Source organism: Macrobrachium nipponense, chromosome 5 (assembly GCF_015104395.2).
Source record: "Macrobrachium nipponense isolate FS-2020 chromosome 5, ASM1510439v2, whole genome shotgun sequence".
NCBI lineage: Eukaryota > Metazoa > Arthropoda > Malacostraca > Decapoda > Palaemonidae > Macrobrachium > Macrobrachium nipponense.
In genome coordinates, this window is record NC_061107.1 from 17,150,426 (window position 1) to 17,177,925 (window position 27,500).

General features: G+C 35.5%; 1 protein-coding gene across 1 annotated transcript in view; it reads right to left on the reverse strand.

Moving 5' to 3' along the window:
* The window catches only part of LOC135215221 (tyrosine-protein kinase RYK-like), an 88,241-nt gene that overhangs the window by 14,805 nt on the left and 45,936 nt on the right, over positions 1–27,500 (reverse strand). Inside the window, exon 2 of the mRNA XM_064249723.1 lies at positions 14,901–15,028. Within this exon, the coding sequence (XP_064105793.1) occupies positions 14,901–15,028 (128 nt within the window). The remainder of the gene's footprint in view (positions 1–14,900; positions 15,029–27,500) is intronic.

Below are 27,500 nucleotides of genomic sequence, written 5' to 3' on the forward strand. Positions count from 1 at the left end.
TGACGTTAGGATAAGGAGGAGGAAGATTATACCTACTAGTATTATTGAATCCTATTTATACATTAAAACTTTTCAATGAAAGAATAAGGCAGGAACTAGTATAGGACTGATTAAAATACCAGACGTGGTAGAGAAAAATGAGTTTAAAGTTGAAGGAAGGAGTAAGATAGCATCTTTATAAATAAACGCACAAACATACGTATATATGTATATATATGTGTGTGTGCTTATATATCTATATATGTATAGCTATATTTACATTTATCCTTACCGTTACATGAATCAGACTTAAATTCCATCGAAAGCCATTTTTATTTTAGACATGTAGATGATAATATTTATGAAGCATACTAAGGAAATAAAATTGATTCACCAGACTGAACATCTCCCAAGACTGAAGGAAAGACATCAATATATTTTCCAAAGTGTTCGATATTTACCGTTAACATAACATAATCCTCTCGTCGTAATACAAATACACGATTACTCCCTAATATATCGGGAAATATTTACTAACAAATTATACGTATTTCAAGTTCGCTTCGTAAATATTCATATATTTTCTATTCGAATACAAAATACATCACGAACAGCGTCACCAAACTGTGTTTTCATCTAATGGCTTGGTCGCACATGCATACACATGCTTACATATCCAAGTAAATCAATTTATATGTACGTGTATTTGTATACATACACACAGACAGTGGCGTCCATATACACACGACACCCACACAGACACAAGCGTGCACTATAAACTACATTTCTTATGTGTTCTCACCTACCACTTACTGATATCTCTCGCTGCGGGGATCAAGTACTCAGATACCCTCGTGTATACCTTCTATGCCCCCATGCCCATACCCATACCTAGTTGGTCACCTGGGTATCAAGGGTATCACGCTCTACAGCCTCAGCTATTTAGCTGCCCCTCCCTCCTTATCAAGAGAGGAGTTTTTTTTTTTTTTTTTTTTTTTTTTTTTTTTTTTTTTTTTTTTTTTTTTTGCAGGCATCCTCATCATCCTCGTATATCATTGTAGACTCATGATACAAGCGCATTACTCGGCCTCGTAGCTTTCTGCGAGTGCATTCTGCAATCTCGGGTCCTCTTTGGACTAAATAAATAGCGCTCTTGTTATCATGCGCTCACTCCCATATTTTATTTATGTTAGGGGTTTACACGTCACTGTTTTTGCTGTCTGCCTTATAATTTATATTCTTTGTGAGTTTGTTTATTTTATTTATGTTATTTATTGACCTATTTTTTTAAATTTATTCTTTCTGCCTTATTCTTTGTGAGTTTGTTTAATTTATGTCATTTTTTACCTATATTTTTATTTATGTATTTAGTTCTGTATTCATTTAATTATTTATTTATTTGCATTATCTTGTTTAATTTCTAGTTAGAGTTAATTCTGCGAGTATTTTCCTGTCATGTTCATGCTCAAATTGTATTTAAATGATAATACATTCCCATTTGATATTTTCAGAAAAATTTAAAATTCCAATTCATCGACGAACTGAGGAAGAAAACGCGAGAATAATTTACCTTCCCTTCCTTATAAATCACAGGTATTCTTAATCTTCTTATGTATTCCCAGATTACTGAAAGATAGATCAGTTCTCTCTCTCTCCCCTCTCTCTCCTTTTTAAACCTAATCATAACGTACAGAAATATGAAAGCTATTTCTATCGCTCTTTCTCTCCCCTCGATTTTGACGCCAGGTAATTCAACCCAATTATTCTCTCTCTCTCTCTCTCTCTCTCTCTCTCTCTCTCTCTCTCTCTTTAAACCTATCGCAACATATAGAATTATACAAGCTATTTTTTTTTCACTCTCTCCCCTCGGTTTTGACGCCAGATGATACCTGATAATTCAACCTTATCATTCTCTCTCTCTCTCTCTCTCTCTCTCTCTCTCTCTCTCTCTCTCTCTCTCTCAGCATCTTATTTTCTCGCATTTCTGGAACTCATATTTTAGAAAACATTGTCATTTAACCCGTAATTAAGAAATGAAGACTGATGAGCGAAAACCTTCTTTCAACACCTTGTTAACAGGACTCAGGATTATTATTATGATAATATTAATAGGGAAAGGGATGATTACTATCATCACTCCTTTTAATAACCAGCGAGGTGGCCCGAGCATGAACTCCCTGTCGTCCCGAGGAGAGAGAGAGAGAGCGTGAGGAAAGAAGAGGTATATAAACTCAATAACAAAAGACGTTTGCAAAATAACCCGGACGGCGTTAAATGTACCGTGATTATTAACATCGTTATTTCAGTAGCTCCAAGAGTGCTGAGAGCTCAGGAGAAACTCGAGCTCGCTCGTTATTTACCGTCGAAGGGACATTATACTAATAACGCAATAAGCGCCTCGAGTAATTACGTCCTCAGTGTTTTCCGTCCGCGTCAGGGGAAAGAAAGACTTCAGACAGAGCAAATGAGTTTTGGGGTCACTCATCAAGGGTTAGGAAGAAGAACGAAGAAAGAATCGGAAGGAAGGGGAAGGTAAAGAAGAAGAAGAAGAAGAAGAAAGGAAAGAGAAAGGAGGAGAGGGAAGAAAGAGGAGGAGAGGAAGAACGAAAAGGAGAGAAGAGGGAAAGAAGGAAGAGAAGAAGAAGTAGAAGAAGAAGAAGGAGAGGCGGGAGGAGGAGGAGGAGAAGAAGAGAGAAGGGAAAGAAGGGAGAGGAGGAGAAAGAAGAAGAAGAAGAAGGAGGAGGAGAGGAGAGAACGAAGAAAAGAAAAGGAGATAAGGAGAGAAGAAGGAAGGAGGAGGAGGAGGAAGAAGGAAGAAGAAGGAAGGAAGGAGGAGGAAGTAGAGAAGGGAAGAAGAGGAGAAGAAGAAGAAGGAGAAGGAGGAGGAGGAGAGGAGGGAGGAGGGAGGAAGGAAGGAAGGAGGAAGAGGAAGGAAGAAGAAGAAGAAGAAGGAAGGAAGGAAAGGAGGAGGAGGAGGAAGGAAAGGAAGGAAGGAAGAAGAAGAAGAAGGAAGGAAGGAAGGAAGGAAGGAAGGAGGAAGGAAGGAGGAGGAAGGAAGTTAGGAGGAAGGAAGAAGGAGGAGGAAAGAAGAAGCGAAAAAGAAGAAGAGCGGGAGAGAGAGAAGAAGAAAGGGGAGAGGAAGAGAGAGAAGAAGAAGGGAAGGAGAAGAAGAAGAAAAGGGAGGAGGAGGAGGGAAGGTGAGAGGGAGGAGGCTAATGGGAAGGAGGAAGGAAGAGGAAGAAGGGGAGGAAGGAAGGAAGAAGAAGAAGGAAGAAGAAAAGGAAGGAAGAGGGAGGATGCCGGAGGGTCAGAGGAGGAGGAGGTGGTAAACGAGTACATAACTCGGTGTGATTTTGGGCGGTTCGTATCGTAATTTCGTTATCCCGCGGGCGTGGTAATGACGGCGTCTGTTGTGCGTCCAGGTGTTGGGCGCCATTATCTTTCCCCACTTTACCTGGAGATTCGCCTAAATGGGCGGAAAAAGGCATTAGGTTTTAATGAGTCGTTTGGTGGCGTAAAAATCATTCTTATGAACACTCTGTGTGTGCGCAAGTGTCATGGAGAATGAGTGTCAAGGAGGTTGCGGAAAATGCTTACGTCTGCGCGCGCACACACACACACACACACACACGCACACAAGCGCTCACGTTCTCGCCTGATTTCAGCGGTCTAGACTCTAGAAATAGTTTCAAGCGACTTGGATTAAGGGATAAATTGACGACGTAAGATCTGTCCTTTTCTCGAAGGTGTTACGAACAAAAACTGCGAATAAAAGACCTATAAACTGAATGAGATACTAAAGAATTGAGGTTATGCTGAGAAAAAAGGAGCAAAAATCTAATAGATTAAAATCTTAAAAAAAAAATGGAGGAATCCTATGGAACAGGAAGTTCTTTTAAGGACACTGAAAAGTCCCAAGATACCAGACAGAGACCTTCAAAGCTTTGCAAAGACCTTCACTGGCAACAAAAGGTCGGGATACCGAAGAGGAAAGCGCACTAACAATAACAAGTCCTGTTAAGGCCCTGGGGTCTTACGTAAGGGTCCTCTTGGACCCTAAAATTGAATGAAAAACGTCTCGAGTTCTTGCGGCTACAATTGACCTTGATGTAGAACATAATTCAACAAAGTTATGTTACGTATGTCTGTGAGCGCATGCGCTGTACGGCGTTACTAGGAAATGTCTTTTACACCACGATAAAGTAGTAAAATAGTAATTTTATCAATATAGCCTTTATGAAATGACAGATTATTACACGGTTAAAACGGGACAGCTGGCAATGGCAGCTTGCTGATAACCTGGTAACTAAAATAAATAGGTGATGTGCAAGAAATATGACAATACTGATCAGAGTACATCAGCTAATAAAGTATTTAAGAACTGTCCTTAGAGATAAAAAAAATGAACACAAAGCGACAATGTGCAATGATACGTATAAGCTAAATAAGTACTGTAATGCCCTGTATCTTACAGGAAGTGGGTTACAGGAATCAAATACAGTAAATGGGGTGAGCAAGCGTTATTATGTGTAGTAAAAGAGGGCACAGGTCTGTGTCCCCCAAAATTTCTCAGTAATTCTAAATTACCCGGTTTATTCATCGAGTTTCCTTCGTTTGTAAGTTCGCTGTTTATACAGTGAAACACATTCTCGGAGTTAATTTTACGTCGCTGTAGAACGAAGAAAAATTTGCAATACTTTTAAACGTTACAGTTAACGTACCATTTTTAACGTTTTTAAACGTTTTAATGATTACAGTTAACATACCGTTTTTAACGTTTTTAACTTTTTTAAACGTTACAGTTAACATACCGCTTTTAACGTTTAACTTTTTTAAACGTTACAGTTAACATACCGTTTGTTTTAAACGTTACAGTTTACATACCGTTTTTAACATTTTTAAATGTTACAGTTAACATACCGTTTTTAACGTTTTTAACGTTATCAAACGTTATAAACGTTACAGTTAATATACAATTTTTAACGTTTTTAACGTTAACTTTTTTAAACGTTACAACTAACATACCGTTTTTAGAATAAATATTATGGTAAATAACCACAACCTTCGTACCTGCCATTTTTCATCAACAAATAGAAAAATAAATAAATAAATAAACAAATAAATAAATTCACATTTTCGCGGAAAAGTAGTACAGAAAAGTTTCTTTAACCAACCCTGGATAATTGAATGATAAAACGAAATAAAAAATTGACGCATTGTATGATGCATTACCAACGCAGATATTGGAAATCAATCTCTGTAACGACAAATATTTGGTTATTTATTGGGCCCTTTAAAAATGGCTGGCAACAAAATCTTTTCAAATGAGATTTTTTGTAAACGTTCGTAAAGTTGATGTTTTATTCCCGATCATTTTTTCGGATGAGTTAACGTCCAAAAAAAGGTTAAATTAATCGGTGATATGAGGGCAAAATCAACATAAATAATCAACATAAATACTCGTCGAACAATGAACCAGTTTCGGATTGATATAATGTATCAAAACAGACCTCCATGAAAAAATTTAGGCAATTAATGTATTCATGATTTCAGATCATTGCAGTAATAATTTTGCATTTAGACTCCGGAGGCTTCACAGTTATTGCAGAGTTGCTCCAGGATTCACGCAAAGGAAAAGCAGAAGAACAGGTGGAGGGATTTGCGTCAAACTTAAAGTTACATTTCCGTTGTCATTACGACTCCTCTTAAACACTTGGAGAAATCTTCAACAAACCGTGCTTCTGTCTGTATGCCTGTGTGTTTGAGCACACTTCCGTTGTCTGTTTCAGTCTGTTTGTCTTTCAGTGTGTCTGTAAGCATTTACTTCGTCATCGTAACTCAGTCGAACTTGATACAAAGTCAGACCATCATTACTAGTTTTACAGGGAAAGCCGAAATTCTGCATCTTTCTGATAATGCCCACCCCCTCCAATAGGGAAAAGAGCACAGGGATAATATATATATATATATATATATATATATATATTATATATATATATATATATATAATATATATATATATATATATAATATATATATATATAAAGTTATATGCCACGAAGGGAAAATAAACACGGAGTATCCGCGAGATCTTTCGACGTTCAAACGTCCTTTACTTCATCTGCTAAGTAAAATAAGTAAAGGATGTTTGAACGTGGCATATAACTTTATTTATGGATTTATCACGTTCCTAACTTTCGTGATTCAGTTACACACACACACACACACACACACACACACACATATATATATATATATATATATATATATCTAATAAAAGGAGCCCATAAAAACACCAAAACTGTAGAGAGAAAGTACTATATTTCAGAGACTGCTGTCTCTCTCTTCAGGTATATGAATGAGAAAAGTTTACAGAAAACGGTGGTATTTATACCAAGAGATTCGTCCACAAGTAAGCCAATTTAGGTCACCCCCGCTGATAATCTTCCTTTAATCTTCTTAAGCGTTGGTTGAATGAACACTGCGTCGACGATGTCGGATGTCCAATTCCCTTTTGAGATGTTCATTACCTGCTTCTCTTTTATTAAGGCCGATTCCATCATTTGACTCTTGTACCGGCAGTTGCTGCTATAAATTACACGTGACATATTCCAGTTTTTATTCTATGGTTATGTTCATTTATATGATTGAAAATAGCCGAGTTCTGTTGTCCATACCTAACTGACCGTTTGTGTTGTATTAATCTCTGGGGAAGTGACCTTACCTGTAAATCCGATGTAAGATTGGTCACAGTCCTGGCATGGGATCTCATATACCCCAGAGTCTTGGGCGATGTCTTTTGTTGGACGTTAATCAGGGATTTGGCTAAGGTATTTGGGTAGGTAAATGCAAAAGGGTTGGATTTCCCAAGGGTGAGTTACTCTCTTAACGTCTCCAGGTGGGGAATTTTTATTTTATTGTGGGTGTGTCTCTGGTCTTGTCTTTAGGGGGTCGGTAGAAAATTACGTTGCTTTTTTGAATTGCTTTCTCAATTATATGGTCAGGATACTTTAAAGATGAAAGTTGCTTGCGAATTAGTTCAAATTCTTTTTCCAGGAAATCTGGGGAACAAATTCGTAAGGCTCTTAAGAATAGGTTGCTAGCTAGACCTATCTTGATGGTATTGTCATGATAGCTAAAATAGTGAATATATGAAAGTGAGAACGTTGGTTTTCTGTATATGGTAAATTTGTATTCTGTCGTGTCTCTGATTATTAAAACATCAAGAAAAGGAATTTTGTTGTCTGTTTCCCATTCAACTTTAAATTTGATGCTGGGCACTAATGCGTTTAATTTTGAGAGGAATTCATTAAAATTACCCCACACTTATTATCCCAAAATGTTAGTATGTCATCCACGTATCTCATCCACAGCATGTTTTTGGGTTTTATTGCATTTATTACTGTAGTTTCAAAGTATTCCATGTACAGATTGGCTAAAAATAGGACTTAAAGGACTACCCATACTACACCCGAATTTTTGCTTGTAGAATGATTCCCCGAATGAAAATACGTTATTAGATGCACATAATTCAACTAACTTTATTATTTTTTCAAGTGCCAAAGGGAAATGATCTGAATAGGGGGAATTTTTTCCCTTAAAAACTGAACGAAGAACGTCCTGTACTGGTACTTTTGTGAATAGGGAGTCTACGTCAAGGCTTAAAGTTTATGTTGTGAAGTGGTATATGTGCTTCTCTGAATTTGTGACAAAAGTTCTTCCGAATGTTTGATGTGACTGGGAGAAAAGTGCCTAAAAAAGGAGAAAGGAGGCCAGCTAACATTTTAGAAATTTGTAATTGAAAGCTCCGGCGCATGAAACGATGGGTCTGAATGGAAGATTGTCTTTGTGAGTTTTGGGAAGACCATAAAAGTAGGGTAATTTAGGATTAATTACTTTAAATTCTCTAATAGTTCAATACTCTTTTGTCTGGCCAATTAATCTTACTTCCGAAAAAATTATGTGGGAACGTTCTGGAGGGGAATCATTCTACAAGCAAAAACTTCGGGTGTAGTATGGGTAGTCCTTTAAGTCCTATTTTAGCCAATCTGTACATGGAATACTTTGAAACTACAGTAATAAATGCAATAACCCAAAAACATGCTGTGGATGAGATACGTGGATGACATACTAACATTTTGGGATATAAGTGGGGTAATTTTAATGAATTCCTCTCAAAATTAAAACGCATTAGTGCCCAGCATCAAATTAAAGTTGAATGGGAAACAGACAACAAAATTCCTTTTCTTGATGTTTTAATAATCAGAGACACGACAGAATACAAATTTACCATATACAGAAAACCAACGTTCTCACTTTCATATCACTATTTTAGCTATCATGACAATACCATCAAGATAGGTCTAGCTAGCAACTATTCTTAAGAGCCTTACGAATTTGTTCCCCAGATTTCCTGGAAAAAGAATTTGAACTAATTCGCAAGCAACTTCATCTTTAAAGTATCCTGACCATATAATTGAGAAAGCAATTCAAAAAGCAAACGTAATTTTCTACCGACCCCCTAAAGACAAGACCAGAGACACACCCAACAATAAAATAAAAATTCCCCACCTGGAGACGATAAGAGAGTAACTCACACCCTTGGGAAATCCAACCCTTTTGCATTTACCTACCCAAATACCTTAGCCAAATCCCTGATTAACGTCCAACAAAAGACATCGCCCCCCAAAGACTCTGGGGTATATGAGATCCCATGCCAGGACTGTGGACCAATCTTACATCGGATTTACAGGTAAATCACTTCCCCAGAGATTAATACAACACAAACGGTCAGTTAGGTATGGACAACAGAACTCGGCTGGTATTTTCAATCATATAAATGAACATAACCATAGAATAAACTGGAATATGTCACGTGTAATTTATAGCAGCAAACTGCGGTACAAGAGTCAAATGATGGAATCGGCCTTAATAAAAGAGAAGCAGGTAATGAACATCTCAAAGGGAATTGGGACATCCGACATCGTCGACGCAGTGTTCATTCAACCAACGCTTAAGAAGATTAAAGGAAGATTATCAGCGGGGGTGACCTAAATTGGCTTACTTGTGGACGAATCTCTTGGTATAAATACCACCTTTCTGTAAACTTTTCTCATTCAATATACCTGAATGAGAGAGACAGCAGTCTCTGAAATATAGTACTTTCTCTCTACATTTTGGTGGTTTTTGTTTTTAGGGCTCCTTTTATTAGATGGAATTCTGTTGTTACAGAACACTTTTACCAGTCAATATATATATATATATAAATATATATATATATATATATATAAATATATATAATATATATACTATATATATATTATATATATATATTATATCATATATTATATATTATACTTTGGAACCATCCGCTCTTAAAAGGTAAACAGTCTAACATAAACTATCTTCTTGCTTTCATTTGTGGTCATAATCCTGGATCTTTCTCTAATCATATCCCTTTTCTTGACTTATGCAATGTATAACAAAAGTATTGCACGTAAGGGCACCTCAATGTACCAAATTTTCTTGGTGTCAATGGCAAGTTCTACGTTGTATCCTACCACGGGTAGCCTGTGTTGCTTTGAATTTTGGGAAAGAGGAGTAACTGCCCTTGACAACGCAATTCTCCTCACCTATGTTCTCCAATTCGTACCTATAGTCATTTAAGGTTGCTAATGAATTTCATCAACAAAAACTTGACCAAGAGAAGGATGTCCCCCTAAGAGGTTACCTTTTGAATTTTCAATATATTAAGATTAGGTTGCTAGTCTAATAACACTTCAATGGCTCACGCTCACAACATTTGAATCAGAACAAGTATTTTCTGACTACTCAGGTCTACGCATGCGCGGTGGGTTTCCAGGTATCTCGCCGATATCTCTTTGTTCTCTTCGGAAATCGTATTCCGGACCACTTGCTACAAATGCCAACGTCATGAGCACTGAATTGTTTAATTATACCCTAAGGAAAATACCAGTATACTAAAATTCCTTAAAGGAATATGCTTTGCATTTGTCTTAGTGGAATAGGTACGTGATTTTATGTGAATGTCTCGTGAAATACCCTTCCGATTTTCAGAGCAAAGCAAGAAAACATTCCTCGCATTTATCATACCTGTTTAAAAAAAACAAAAAACAAGTGGCATTGGGAGGATGGCGGATTGGTAAAGGTGTTCTTTATATTAGATCTGTGGTGTGGGGAGGGGGTAGAGGAGGGGCCTGGGAGCAAATGGGATTCTGAATTAGGGGGGAGATCTGGTACACCTTCAACCCAGCGTCCCATACCATCCCTCCTGCCACCAAAGGAGACGACCCCCTTCTATCACCTGTTCCGTTCTACTCCACTTCCGCCAATTTGAGATAAACAACGTTCTGAGCATAGAAGGATATTCAGTTGATAACACGATTCCAGGATCATAATTCATCCAGAGACGAGGGAAGATTGCGTAGGCAAATCAGTTGGAAATTGCGTGCGAGCGCTTATCCCCTTTTTGCGAGATTGTAAGCCTGTGTTTTGTTCGAGCTAACTCTTGCGTGTAAACATCAAAATACTAGACATTTCCTTAATGTTTCACTGGATATAACGAAATCTCTTTAACACGACGCTGATTTAGTGAAGTGTAATTACATCTGGCTGTCCTTTTATAATCCCAGTCGAAACTGCAGGTTCATTCAACGTGCTTTTCATGGCCCAAATGATTTTACAGCTGAGGTAATTGGTCACTAAGATGAGAAAATAGCTTTTTCAAAAGTGGATGCAGTTTCGACGTGAATCATATATGAACTCGGAGAACTCTTTGAACTGTGTAAGGGAATTTCGATGATTTCAAAATCTTTGTTCTCTGTCTGTATAACAAAACATTTTGGTTCATTCATGCGTTTTAAGCATTACGCAATTATCATAATACTCAGGAGAAATTAATATTATTATTTACGTATGTACTACATTATATATATATATATATATATATATATATATATATATATATATATATTATATATATATATATATATAATATATATATATATATATATATATAGTACATCGCAAATAATATATATATATATATATATATATATATATATATATATATATATATATATATATATATATATATATATATATATGTATATATAATATAGTACATACGCAAATAATACATATATATATATATATATATATATATATATATATATATATATATATATATATATATATATATATATATATATATATATATATCTATATATATATATATATATATATATATATATATATATATATATATATATATCTTATATATGATATTATAGTACGTACGCAAGTAATATATATATATATATATATATTATATATATATATATATATATGTATATATATATATATTTGTGTGAATTTTGTCTTCCTGTGTCTGTGGGTACGTTGGCTTGGAATTCGTAACTTTCAGGCCAATGCCACGTCCAACTCTCTCTCTCTCTCTCTCTCTCTCTCTCTCTCTCCTCTCTCTCTGCTCTCTCTCTCTCTCTCTCTCTCTCTCTCTCTCTCCTTCATGTTGTGTATAAGTCAGAATCGTTCCAATATCAACACTATTTCCTGTGCTCTCTCTCTCTCTCTCTCTCTCTCTCTCTCTCTCTCTCTCTCTCTCTCCTCTCTCTCATCTCTCTCTGTCCATAAACTTCAAGCTGGAGTATTAGGCCTCGGGGAAATACACACTGGCATGGGTAAGAAACAACCTGGCTCCGGGAGATTGGTTTGTAATAACATACCGGAATTTCTAACCCGAAATCTCTCACAAGAAACTCCGGAGGAACCCGGGTCTCGGCGTCTTCTTATTATAAAATCATGAAATAAGCGTAAGGCAAATAGCAAAGTTCTGTGGGGCTTCAGGTTAGCCGTGTTTGTTGAGAATTCTTGTACAGCCATACATGTGTGTATATATTTATACATACATACATACACACACATACACACACACACACACACACACACACACACATATATATATATATATATATATATATATATATATATATATATATATATATATATATATATACATACAGGGTGTCCATAAAGTCCCGATACTACTACATGCAATAAATACCTTTAATGGTAATGGGACTTTATGGACACCTTGTATATATACGTATATATACTGGTAACTTTCTAATGCTTTCAACATACCGTTATGCAAGCATATTGCAGAATATGGCAATTTTGCATTGTTATATATGTGATTGGCCGCCCAGATCACTGCATTGTACCTAGTTTGAAGGAAAAACTAATTTTCTCAAAAAATATTCACTCAAATACCTATCATTAAGACATGTCATATTCATTGTTGCATCCATCAACAATGCATAAACAAGTCTAATTTGCTGTTCTATTATGTTGTATGGAATTCCTAGTTGAGAGAAGAAAATGTTATTTGGTAAACTAATTTAACTGTGATTTCCTATGCCACAGATATCACTGAAGTGTATAAAATCAATTCGAAAAATAATGTAAAATCATCAGCATGCGAACCTGTTACCATACCTGAGTTTTTATTTATTATAAGAAAAACGAGATTTTATCACAACCAGGGTTGGCAATGATTAAATCAAACTGATTTAATCAAGGGATTAAATAATTGATTTTTTCATTAAAAAAATCATGATTTTTAATTTTTTTTAATTTGAAAGCAAAAAAATTGAAAAATACGATTTTGAGGATAATAAAAACTTAAGCATAACTGTGCTGCATCTATTTATTTTTATGAAAAAAAAAATTGCAAGTACATACTATAGGCCAGAACTTGGAAACCGAAAAGATAAATCAATAGTAATTCCGTCATAAAATACATTTTGAGGGAAAAAAGGATTGAAGAAACATCTAACAAATAAAAATAAATAAATAAAGAATCCAATAAATAAAAAATAAAATTAATCACTGATGTTTGAATAAAATTTTTTTTTTTTTTTAATGAAAAAAGATCACCAACCCTGGTCACAACAAGATTAATCATTTTTTAAACGGCAAAAAGACGCAAGAAACAGGACTTCTTGAAAAGGAAGTCTCGCCTTAAAACGCCTTGACTTCCTTTGTGTTTTTCCCCCTTTTTTTTCCACCGATCTTTTTAAGTTTGCTGTTCTCGGTAGCAAGGGTAACTGCAGTTTTTATAGAGAAGGATAAATATTGCCCACCTAAGGCAGTGCATCTCAACGTCCAAGATTTTGTTAAGGCAAACCTTGAGTAATTTGAGTATCTCCGAAGTATATGTGTGTGTAAAGCATTTGAAATATACTCTGAAACAGAATACGGACACCAATGAGGTAAAATGTTCATCACATTTTTCTTCATTACCAGCGTATTCACATTGGCAGTGTTTTTATCAGTTTTCTGCATTTCTCAAAGTTTTCACATTAGCGCAAATCTTGGAAAGTCGTTATAGTTTTTTATCTAGTTTTTTATGCCAGTTTAATAACCTTTGTAGAATAGATATAGCTACTTAATAACTAGGCAGCAGAACTACGGTGAAGTCATGACGTATCCTTCAAGATTGATGAAAATAGCACTGGAAAAGGCTCATCTTGTCGATTCATTTTTGTCCGTTTTATTTCGCAAAACTGTATTGGATTTTTTTGTGTTTTTTGTTTTTGTAGATGTTTTAAGGGCTTTTACCTGCTTTATTTTTTACTTGTATTTCATGCCGGTTTTGTCTTAATCTTAATCGGGTCATCGTCTAAATTTATTTTATGCTACCTGTCTTTGTGAGAGTTAAAGTAAATCTTACTTTTCCTTTATGGCTGATTCATTGGATTTCACTTGTGTTTGGCAGTAGTTTGCTGAGTCTTACCTGCATTTGCTGTTGACTTTGGTGAATCATACCTGTTTTGATAATGGCTAAAAGTGAATCATACAGGCTTTGATTGTGGCTATAGTGAATCATACAGGCTTTGATTGTGGCTAAAGTGAATCATACTGGTTTGGTGGTAGTTTTAGTAAATCATACTTGTTTTGATAGTGGCTGTAGTGAATCATGCCGGTTTTGATAGTGGCCATAGTGAATCATACCTGTTTTGACAGTGGCTAAAGTGAATCATACTGGTTTTGATGGTGGTTTTAGTAAATCATACCTGTTTTGATAGTGGTTTAGTGAATCATGACTTCTTTGGTAGTGGCTATAGTGAATCATACCTATTTTGATAGTGGCTAAAGTGAATCATACTGGTTTTGGTGGCGGGTTTTAGTAAATCGTACCTGTTTTGATAGTGGCTATAGTGAATCATACCTGTTTTGATAGTGGCTACAGTGAATCATACCTGTTTTGATAGTGGCTACAGTGAATCATACCTGTTTTGATAGTGGCTACAGTGAATCATACCTGTTTTGATAGTGGCTACAGTGAATCATACAGTCTTTGGTAGTGGCTATAGTGAATCATACCTATTTTGATAGTGCTATAGTGAATCTAACCTGTTTTGATAGCTATAGTGAATCACACCTGTTTGATAGTGGCTACAGTGAATCATTACCTGTTTTGATAGTAGCTACAGGTGAATCATACCTGTTTTGTAGTGGCTATAGTGAATCATACCTGTTTTGATAGTGGCTACAGTGAATCATACCTGTTTTGATAGTGGCTACAGTGAATCATACCTGTTTTGATAGTGGCTAAAGTGAATTATACTGGTTTTGGTGGTGGTTTTAGTAAATCATACCTGTTTTGATAGTGGCTATAGTGAATCATACCTATTTTGATAGTGGCTTAAGTGAATCATACTGGTTTGAGTGGCCGGTTTTAGTAAAACGTACCTGTTTTGATAGTGGCTAGTGAATCATGCAGGGTTTAGTAAATCATACCTGTTTTGGTGGTGGCCTTAGTGAATCATACCTTAGTGGGAGACATCTTCGCTAAATCTTAGTCGTTTCAATCTTACCTGTTTCTTGGTGGTGGCTTCCCATGTGAAGTATAGCGAGTGCACATCTGCAGGAACAGGAACGACCCAATTTAATGCATAATCGTTAACGACCCCCTCCCGCACGTAGAACAGCTCTGCCGTCAGACCTGGAAATCCAAGAAGAGACGCATTTATAGATGACTTCTTCAGATAAGATTTTGTTTTCATTACGCGTCATTAGCAGTTAAGGCAAATATTTAATTATGGTATCGTAGAAAAAAATAATAATGTAAGAGGGTTATGAACATGGAGGTGGAGGGAAGAAGAGGGAGGGGAAGGCCAAAGTTCAGGTGGAAAGATAAATTATTGAATGCCATGAAGAAAAAGGGTCTAAGAGAACAAGATGTACAGGACGGAGGAAGATGGAGAAGGCTGACTAGAAACAGCGACCCCATATAGAAATGGGAAAAGCTGAAGGCAAAGAAAGAAAGAAAGAAAAAAATAATTATAAATCTGCCATACATAATTCTCAGTAACTATTCTTCACTCATGTTTTTTTTTATAACTTGGAATCATGTACACTTCTTCCTTGCAGCGAGTCGCTAGTCATTAGGAACTCCAACAAGAGCCAATAATAAATAGTGCAAATTGGATTGGAGAGGAAACTACAAGAGACTCTTCCAAAAGTCGCCAATAATAAACCTAAAGATGAAACTCTTCTGATATAAAAGAAATCCGACTACATTCCGCTCCGGTAATCTGTTCTCTAGTTCGGTAATTGTTCTGTAGTCCAATAACTGTTCTCTAGTTCGGTAACTAGGTCTCTAGTTCGGTAACTCTTCCCTAGTTCGGTAACTAGTTCTCTAGTCCAGCAACTCTTCTCTAGTCCGGTAACTAGTTCTCTAGCCCAGCAAATCTTCTCTAGACCAGCGAAGCTCCCCATCATACACAAAACCTGACTGTGAATCCGCCAATGGCAGCAATCACACTCACTTCCTCGAACCTTATATTATCTCTCCTCTCTTCACCTTCTTCACCTTTTGCCATTTGAGCCAACTCAAGGCTGAAGGGGGGAAAATCCCCCTGAGGGAGAGAACTTGAGACCTGCACCTGCCCCCTTCATGGTCAGAGAAAAGGGTGGGGAGGAATTTGCCCTTTTTTTCGTTTCCTCGTCGTCGTGGTTTCTGCATGTTCTTATTCCCCTTTCTTTTATTTATTTATTTATTTATTTTTCTAAAGAAGTTCTGGTTATGATGAGACTATGGAGGAAATCATTTTGTTCTCGGCAAGCGGTTATGTTATTTGTTAATGGTCTGCTATGTAAGGAAAACTCAGTGTATAAATCCTGCTCGCTTTTCAGAGGCAAAAAAAACTAAATTTTTGATATCTCTCTCTCTCTCTCTCTCTCTCTCTCTCTCTCTCTCTCTCTCTCTCTCTCCTCTCTCTCACACACACACACACGTACACGTGCACGCACGCACACAGTCATAGTGCACGAAAAATGGTGCTTAAGCTAAGGTGAAAAAGACAGGTAGAAGAATGATAAATTAGCAGAAGTAAGTGCATACTCTATTTCACACTTATAAGTAATTCCCTGCTCAAAGAGTTAAAACCATTAATCAGTTACGCAAAATATTATTCTCTCTCTCTCTCTCTCTCTCTCTCTCTCTCTCTCTCTCTCTCGTATGTATGTATAACAAATAAGTAATTAATGTGCCCTCTTAGTATGATTTGTCATTACGTTATGTTTCGTGTATATGCTTAAAAAGAAAAGAGCATACGCTATATCTCAGTTTTCCAGCAAATTCAATGATTATATATATATATATATATATATATATATATAATATATATATATATATATTATATATAATATATATATAATGTATATATATATATATATATATATATATATATATATATATATATATATATATATATTTGATTATAGCTACCAAAACTGGCGTCAAACACCTAGGTTATTGACGCCGTAATGAATTAAGAATGGAAACTAGAAAATGAATAAATATCGAGAGAGAGAGAGAGAGAGAGAGAGAGAGAGAGAGAGAGAGAGAGAGAGACGTTAGTTCACATATATACGGAAATATGCGAATATCCTACTCAGGAGAATAACCAGATAATAAAACTGAACGAGTAAAATACCGAACGAATGCAAAATGAAATCGAAGAAAGTCGGTCGTATTCATCGGTGATGAAAGTAATCTCAACATTGATACATAAATATTGAGCTACGTTTAAAAGTCGTTTCATATTGAGAGCAATGAAAAATTCCTGAAGCTTAAATCTTTCATTTCGAAATGACATGAAAGAAATATAATTGCTGTCTTTGGGTGCGTTCGTTTCAAGGTTTTTTCCTATTTAAATCGTGAACGTTTTCTGTCACTGAAGTTCTTAATGATTTTAGTTTCCTGTAAAAGAACACTACTGTGCCGGCTCTGTCTGTCTGTGACGCCAGATATAATACACAATCAATCAATCAATCAACCTGTCTGTCTGTCCGCCTGCACTATATATGTCCACCCTCACTTCTCAAAAACTACTAAGGCTAGAAGGCTGCAAATTGGTATGTTGATCGACCAACCCCTAGTCATCAAACGTACCAAATTGCAGCCCTCTAGCCTCAGTACTTTTCAACTTAAGGTTAAAGTTAGCCATAACCGTGCGTCTAGCAACGATATTTAGGTCAGGCCACCACCGGGCCGTGGTTAAAGTTTCATGAGCCGCAGCTCATACAGCATTATACCGAGACCTTGATTATACGCTGTACAAGAAACTCGATGGTTTTTTAAGATCTGAGGGCGGACAGAAAAAGCCATCTCAGTGGTTTCCTTTCACATAAAACTGAAAAAATGCAAGCAAAGCATTCGAGAAATTTCACGGTGCATCAGGCAAGCGTTCATCCAAGATTCCTCCACAGAAGATAGGAGAAATCAAGACTGACAGTCAGGACTGACGTTTAGAGTCTCATGAAGACTTTTAAGTGGCTGATGACTGACGCGCGGACTTTAATTCCCTCCATTAGATTTAAATTTACACATTAGTTTTATCTCCTTTTCCGGTAATTATGTTTGGGGGTGGGATTTTTTTTTTCATTTCGTTCTTTCAAGTATCTTCATTTCTTTCCTGGGGCAACTTTGCATGACTTTTATTGACGCGAATCAGCCGCAGCGAGAGACAGAGAGAGAGAGAGACAGAGAGAGAGAGAGAGAGAGAGAGAGAGAGAGAGAGAAATTTTAGACTTCGGTGAAATGCAAAATGACCTATGTTTGAATTCGCCGTTATATTTTAGCTTGAGAGAGAGAGATAGAGAGAGAGAGAGAGAGAGAGAGAGAGAGAGATTAGACTTTGGTGAAATACAAAATGGCCTACGTTCGAACTCGCCGTTATATTTTACCTTGAGAGAGAGAGAGAGAGAGAGAGAGAGAGAGAGAGAGAGAGAGAGAGAGAGACAGAGAGATATTAGACTTTGGTGAAATACAAAATGACCTACGTTCGAACTCGCCGTTATATTTTAACTTGAGAGAGAGAGAGCTCTCTCTCTCTCTCTGTATATGAATATATATATATTGTGTATATACTATATATAATATAAGAAATGTATATGTATATATACACATAAATATGTATATGCACTGTACACGCACACACTCGTCTATGTGTATGTATATGTATCCTCGTATACATACGCGCATAATGACGAGGGTGCGTGTCCAATGACAAGAAGTTAGGGGTCCGGGAACTTCTCTCCCCTTGATGTATCTGAACTTCGCGTGTCCGGAGTCATAAAAACGGCACACAATAATTTGTAGTCGACGGTGGAGTGGGGTTTACTTTTCTTGGTATTTATTCAATTAAATAATTAGCCCGGGTCCCTTTTGGGCGAAACGCCCAAGTCTCTCCATTCGGACAATTATTGATCGAAGGCGGAGATCGTAATGGTTTGAGGCCGGGGCAGCGGGTAGAGTCCGAGATAACACTAAATACGCCCAAGAATAATAACAACAGTGATGATATAGATAAACATTAGTAACCTTTATGTAACATAAATAACATTACGTGTAGAAGTAAAGGTAACGAAAATTGTGTTCAAAATTACGGCAGTTATGGTAATGATTAAAGCAGCAATAGTAATGTAAGTAACGTTATGTTTAGAAATACAAGTAATGATGTGCATTAATCTAAATATATATAAACATATAATTTCGGTAATGATAGAGGCAATGGCATGCACCAGTGACTAGAGATAGTTTTGGAAATTTTGGGTTAGTTCTAGTAACTGAAAATCCATTAATGGTGATTGAATATACGTAGAAAATATCAATAATACTCCTAATTTCAGCAGACTTGCTATTCTTCAGATAATAATAATAATAATAATAATAATAATAATAATAATAATAATAATAATAATAATAATAATAATAATAATAATAATAATAATAATAATAAAGAACATTGCAGATATGATGAAGCTTTTTCTACAACTTCAAAATCTCATTTTTTTCATCAACATTCAGTCTTAAGAAAAACACTATCTTATCTTACCATCGATTTTCAACATTCTCAGCACATTTACTCCTTTTATCATCAAAATCATCATAATAATAAATCTGTTTTGGAGATGAAAATAACCAGGCATAAGTCTACTAACGCTGAAGTAAAGATACATTAAAAAAAATTTGCAAGCATCTATTCAGTTTTTTTGTTTTTTTTTTTTTTTTTTTTTTGTTTTTTTTTTTTTTTTTTTTTTTTTTTTTGAACCGGGGAGCAAATCATTTTGGCTTTTACTCTTTAAATAGCACTCAAGACCTCTCTCTTCACTCTTTGACAGCGTTGCATTTTTCATTTTCGATTCTCTGTCTGCATAATTGCCTAATTTATTAGGATTTAAAGCTGTCCAGTAATGGTGTGAGCTCTTTCTCTCTCGGTCAGCTTATTAAAAAAAAAAAAAAAAATTATATATATATATATATATATATATATATATATATATATATATATATATATATATATATATATATTATATATATATATATATTTGTGTGTGTGTGTGTGTGTGTATAAAAACCTGTGAGCAAGAATGTTATAGCACCGTGGTTATCGTGGAATCATTCTGGCCAATATTTATTTTCCCCAATGTATAATAAAAATCTACATTTTTATTTGAGATTGTTTGGCCTAAGGGTAATGTGTCCCATTTATCGAGGGTGTTGGGGAAAAGTATTAACGTAAGATTCGCTTAGAACTTATAGGTTTCCAGTTCATTGGAAAACTGACAATAAAAAGTTAGCTGGTTAAGTTAACTTTCTTGGACAACAGTCCTGATTTATAGGAACAGACTGAAAAATTATTACTATAAAATGGTAGTTTATTAGCTATTAATAAGAACGAAATACATGGTGATGCGTAAATGAACTATGAAAAGTTAAAGTATATATCATATATATATATATATATATATATATTACACATATATATATATATATGTATATATATTCGGCAAAGGACTTTAACCACGAAAAAAAATAAAAACTACCAGTGGTATGAAATGTTACCAGAAGACAAACGAGAACACACACAAACATACAAACACAGAAACACGAAACACGTTAGAATTTTATACGATGGTTCCAGCAAAGGAAAAAAAAAAAAAAAAAAAAAAAGCGTTTCAACTAATTCCCCAGACTTTAACGGAAAGAAATGAAATATCACCAAGAGAGGGCGAAAGAGAAAAATCGCATACAAACGTAGCCATGTCGGACAAACCATAAATCATGAAACGTATGAGACGTCGAGATGAAAACTGTCGTTTTAACAAACCTTTAATCACGAGTGATTTACCCCGTGTTGGGAGGACGACGTTTTTGTATTTTTCTTGGTCATGTGTGATTTTATTTTTTAGTTTTCTCTGAAAGGAAACTATTGAGATGGGTTTTTTTGTCTGCCCGTCCGCCTTCACATCTTAAATACTACTGAGGCTAGAGGGCTGCAAATTGGTATGTTGATCATCCACAACTCCAATCATCAGACCAAATTACAGCCCTGTAGCCTCAATAGTTAATATTTTATTTAAGTTTAAAGTTAGCCACGATCGTGCGTCTGGCACCGCTATAGGTGCCAACAGACAGGCTACCCCTGGACCTTGGCTGAGTTTCATGGGCCGTGGCTGACAGTCTCATAAACCATTATACGTTGTACAGAAAACTCGATTGTCGGCTGGTTTTTTGCTATTTTTTGGCGAGTGGGGAGTTGTTTGGGAGGGGTTTTATGGGAAAGTAATGAGGAATGACCATGACGTTGGAGAAGTCGAGGAACACTCATAAGGCCGAGGTTGGACGTCTTACAAATGACCTCGTGGTCAAGAGAAACTTGAAGAACGACCTGGCTTGAGAAATGACCGTACCTTCAGGTTAGGAGATTTTAGAAATGACCTTACTCACGGACTATGAAATCTGAGAAATGACCCCACTCAGAGGCTCGGAAATTTGAGACATGACCTTACTCTGAGGCTAGGGTGATTTGAGAAATGGTTCTACAGGGAGGTTAGGCTTATAAGAAAGCTGAGACAGAGAGACCAGAGTAATGTCCCACAAGATACAAGAACTTGGAGAACTCCGAATACCTGTGGTATTTTTCCCGTTGCTGGGAAGTTGTGGCAAGCAAAGTAGATAATCAGTCAATTATTATTATTATTCAGAAGATAAACACCTATTCATAAAAACAAACCTACAGGAGCCATTTAACCTGAAATTCAAGCGTTCAAAGACTATGGTCCTCATATGAAAGAAGTTACAGAAGATAACAAGCAATACAGAAAATGCAGATCAGGTATTTGAAAGAAAACTAAACTAATAAGCTAAAAGATAAATGTATGAAAATAGAAATGAATTATAAAAAGGCGTGATCCGACCTCCAGCTTACTCTGGGGGGGTTGCTAAAACCTACGGTCAAATAGCGTCTTGTTTCACCAACGAAAAATAGAAGAAATACGCTATATTTTATTAGAAATTATTGTTCTGTACTGTTTAACATGCACATTATTTATTTCTTACATTTTCATTCTAATAAATAAATCATAAATATCCTATCCTAATATTCCTTTATCTTTAACTCAAAGCGAAACGCCTTTTTCATGCCTTTTTTTGGCTTTTCCATTGGGCTTTCCTATCCCCCTAACGAGAACAACAACAAAGTAGTTTGTAGGCTTACTCCCCGAATAAGCGGAAATACAAGTGGAATTGTTTTAGGGTAGCACTGGAACCTGTATGAACAGTTGAGGTGGACATCAACGAGGACTTGGGCTCTTGCATGCAAGGAGAATTGATGCTCTGTGCTGTGATTATTATCAATTCAGGATGGTTTGCGTTGCATTAGCAATGAGAGGCTATTACCAAAGGTCTCGATTGCCTTAATTCATTTATACAAAAAAAAAATATGTATGAATAAATCAATACAAACCGTGAAGATAACAAGAAGAGAAAAAGAATCAAAGTAGCAGAGTATAAGAAGAGAATACGCAAGGGAAAACGATAAATATAACACGACTATCTTGATAAAAGCAATTGTTCTCGACTTAATGTAAGATGCATGTTGCTCTCTCTCTCCAGGTATCTTGAAGTCATGAACGTGGAATCCTAATTCTGTTTGGAAAACAAACACGCCAACAAACGCATGCGCTTATTCGCATTCAAGACACGCACAAGCACTTCTGTGAAGAGATGCATAAACACCGAAGTTTACATCATCGGTGGCACAACATACCACCAGAAATACCAGAGAGAGAGAGAGAGAGAGAGAGAGAGAGAGAGAGAGAGAGAGAGAGAGAGACTATAGTTTCTACTTGTGATTACTTAGATAAAAAAATCTTGTCAAAAGAAACTTTTTCTCTTTTGTTAAAGGGAGGAAATGGGGTATAGAAAGAAAGTTTCGTATAAGAGAGAGAGAGAGAGAGAGAGAGAGAGAGAGAGAGAGAGAGAGAGAGAGAGAGAGAGAGAGAGTAGTTTCTACTTGTGATTACTTAGATAAAAAAACCTTGTCAAAAGAAACTTTTTCCTCTTTTGTTAAAGGGAGAAAATGGGGTATAGGAAGAATGTTTCATATGAGAGAGAGAGAGAGAGAGAGAGAGAGAGAGAGAGAGAGAGGTTTGTAATTCTGATTATTTAGATAAAGAACCTTGTCAAAAGAAACTTTTTCTTTTGTTAAAAGGAGAAAATGGGGTATTGGAGGAAAGTTTCATATGAGAGAGAGGAGAGAGAGAGAGAGAGAGAGAGAGAGAGTGCCTTACCTTACATGTGCCTTACATCTTGTTCGGGTTGCCCCAGGTCCCTCAGTGTGAGGCACCTCTAATGTCTACCAGAGAGTTGCTAGTACATCTTCCGGTATATTTTGCATCTTCCAATCTTGGATGGTCTGGGATGCAGTTTAGATATTTGTCGAGCTTATTCTTAAACACATCTACGCTCACTCCTGATATATTCCTCAGATGAGCTGGCAACGCATTGAATAGACGCTGCATTATCGATGCTGGTGCGTAGTGGATTAATGTCCTGTGTGCTTTCCTTATTTTTCCTGGTATATTTTTGGGTTTTTGGCACTATTAATCTACCTCTGCTTGCTCTTTCTGATATTTTTAGTTCCATGATATTTTCTGCTATTCCTTCTATCTGTTTCCATGCCTGAATTATCATGTAGCGTTCTCTTCTCCTTTCCAGACTATATAATTTTAAGAATTGTAGTCTTTCCCAGTAGTCTAGGTCCTTAACTTCTTCTATTCTAGCTGTAAAGGACCTTTTTGTACCACTCTCTATTTGTGCAAATATCCTTTTGATAGTGTGGGTACCATATCATATTGCAATATTCAAGTGGACTACGAACATATGTTTTATAAAGCATAATCATGTGTTCAGCTTTTCTTGTTTTGAATTGTGCCGTAACACATTCCCATTTTGCTTTACATTTTGCCAACAGAGTTGCTATTTGATCATTGCATAACATGTTCCTATTCATCATCACACCAAGGTCTTTAACTGCTTCCTTATTTGTGATGGTCTCATTATTAGGTCCCTTATATGCATATAGCTTTCTTTCTCTGTCTCCATAATTTATTGATTCAAATTTATCAGAGTTAAATACCATCCTATTTACCTCTGCCCAATCATATACTTTGTTAAGTCTCTTTGTAGAGCGTTCTATCTTCATCACAGTAATTTCTCTACTTATTCTTGTGTCATCTGCGAAACTACTCACTACCGAATCCTTAACATTAGTCTATGTCTTCAATCATAATAACAAACAGTATTGCAGCTAACACCGTACCTTGCGGCACACCGGATATTACCTTGGCTTCATACGATTTCTCGTCGTTGCAATAACTATCTGTTTTCTGATTGTGTAAAAATTCTTTTAACCATCTTCCTACTTTATCCACGATATTGTGTTTTCTAATTTTCTTCGCTAATATATTATGGTCTACTTTATCAAAGCTTTTGCAAAGTCTAAATAAACCACATCTGTTTCATTTCCGCTTTTCATATTTTTGAATATGTTTTCACGGTGGACTAACAGTTGGGTTTGTGTACTTTTTCCGGGTACGAAACCATGTTGTCCTTTATTAAACAAATTATTTTTTATAAATGTTTCATAATATTTTTCTTCATTACCCTTTCATACACTTTCATTATATGTGATGTTAGACTCACAGGCCTATACTTGCCTCTAGTCTTGATCCACTTTTGAAAGTAGGGGTAATATACGCTAATTTGTGCTCATCATATATCTTGTCTGTATCTACACTTTGTCTTAATAATATTGCAAGTGGCTTTTGCGATAGAATGAACTACTTTCTTTAACAAAATAGCAGGAATTCCATCAGGCCCTGCAGCAGCTCCATTTTTAATTTCATTAATTAGCCTGCACAATATCAGCTTCATTAATATCTATGTCAGCTAAATATTTCACTATTTTCATCCCTTACTTCTATATCATTATCTTCATTTATCTATTCTAGGGGTGAATTCTCTCTTATATCGTTCTGCCAGTATGTTGCAAATTTCCTTTTTTTCATTCGTTAATCTCCCTTCAATTCTCAGAGGGCCTATTTCTATTCTTCTTTTATTCATCTTCTTCGCATATGAGTATAATAGTTTGGGGTTTTGCTTGTTATTTAATAGGGTTTTTTCTTCCAAGTCCCGTTTTTCATTTTCTTTTGATTGTATAATCTTTTGTTCTGCATTTTCTATCTTTACTTTTTAGTTCTATACTTTCCATGCATTTTTTTCTTTTGCAAGACCTTTTTTCCACTTTCTGATTTTCTGGAACAAGATTCTTCTGTCTCTTGGTATGCATGAATGATGTTTACTTTTCTTCTTCGGTATATATTTTTCCACTATTATCCCCAATATTTTATATAATATCTCCGTATTTACCCTTATGTCATCACTTACGAAAATGTTATCCCAATCTTTGTTTAATTCTTCATTAATTTCTGACCATTTTATATTTTTACTGTAGAAGTTGTATTTTCCATATCCTTCCCACTTTTTCATTTCTTGCTTATCTCTATTTTCACTTGCTTTGGAATGAACTGTTAATTCTATGACATTATGGTCTGAAATACTCGCATTATAAACTATTATTTCTTTAACATAATTCATCTCGTTCACAAATACTAGGTCTAAAGTATTTTCCTTTCTTGTTGGCAGGTGATTTATTTGTTGAATGTTGTATTCTAGTAGCATATCTAATAGCTTTTCAAATTGCCTCTTATCTTCTGCACTACTATTACTCTCTTTTTTATATGTATAAGTACAACCACAATCTCCTATTCGTTCTTTCCATTCTACGAAAGGAAAGTTGAAGTCACCAGATAGGAGAATAGTCCAGTCCTTGTGATTTCTACATATATCATCCAATTTTTTCAATTATTAAGTCAAACTCTTTAGTATTAGGAGGTCTATATATTACTATGTTCATCAATTTTTTCAGATTCAAATTCTACCGCTATTAGTTCACATCTGAGTTACTATATTTCTCATATATTTTTTCCTGTTTTTTGTCTTTCCCATATATTGCGGTTCCCCCTTGATTCCTATTTTTTCTATCTGATCTATAAGTTTGGAACCCTTTTATTTGATCATCATTCCCAGTCTCTTGGGAATACCAGGTTTCACTTATATTCATTATATCTATTTTCTTTTCATTTTGGGTTAGTTCTTCTAAGTACTCTATTTTTCTTTTGAGTTACTCGTAACTAAACCCTGCGCATTCATCACTATGATGGTTTGCGTGTTTTCTCCTTCATTTAATACTGATAGTAATAAGGATTTTCCCATGTCTCTTTCCTGTTCTGGTATGTTGTTCTTTTTTCATTTCCAGAAATTCTGACATTAAAAAATCCAACTTTTCCATAATATTTGATCTTCCTTCATCATAATTATTCATTTTGTGTTCTGAATCTGCAATTTTCTCCGTTTCTGCAATATCCTCTTGCATAATAAATACAGTTATTATCTCTTGAGTAGAATTGCGGAGCTGATGATTTGAAATTCTTTGCTGACACCTCTGCATATCTCATTGGTGGTTTTGCTTTTCTCTTTTACCTGATATTCTTGATTTCTCTCTTTATTTGTTTCTTTCTTATTTTGGATTTTATTACTTGGTTGGTTATTTATTTGATTATGATTCATGGCTACAGGGTGCATATATTGCATTTTTTGTCGAACTTACATCCTTTTCCTTCTTTTAGGTTTTTACATATTTTGGATGCAGATCTCTGCAATCATCCCCATATCCATCTAAGTATGCACATTTACCATATATTTCATAGTTTTGACATATCTTAGGATGTTAGTAGTAACATCTTTCTCCAAATCTGCAATTCCCTCTTTTCAAAAGGTTGCAGATTTTGTCTTTCTTGTCTATCTCTCTTTCCCGTCATTGTATAGATCTGGGTAGAGCCTCTTCGGGATTTGCTTTTCTGTTGTCATATCGTAATTTATTTCTTCGTAGGTATGCTGCTTTATTGCCTCATATGTAGTATCAATGAGTATCTCTGCATCCATACTTTTATCTTGTTCTTTGTTTTCTTATTTTTTTCTGTCATTTCATTTTTGTTTACTTCTCCGTTTTCCTCTCTTCTTGTCTTCTTCTTCTTCTCTTCCTCTTCTTCTTCATCCTCAACTATTGTACATTCAATCTTGATTTAATAACATGTCTATCCATGATAGACATGTTGAACAAAAAATTCTTGTATCTTTTCTCAAATCTTGTATTACCTCAGCACACTGTGGATGGGTCGGAATGTTGCATGCAGCACATTTTCTGATTAGGTTTTGTGGATTGACTATGCTATACCAAACCTTACACAGTTTGCATGCTTTTGGCATTCTTTTTTCCTAATGCATCAATTAGTATATTCACAAGATTCACCTTATTCATTTTCTTTGTCGGAATATGTTGGTTTATGTATATTTTCTTTATGAGTCTCTTGACCACTTGGATTTTATTTGGAACTTCTTCAATTATTTTTCAAGATGTTTTCATTAGATTTGTTCCAGTTTGAAGGATTATATCCTTCTAATATATCTATGAATGCTTTGTATCTTTTTGGTTAGGACTGTT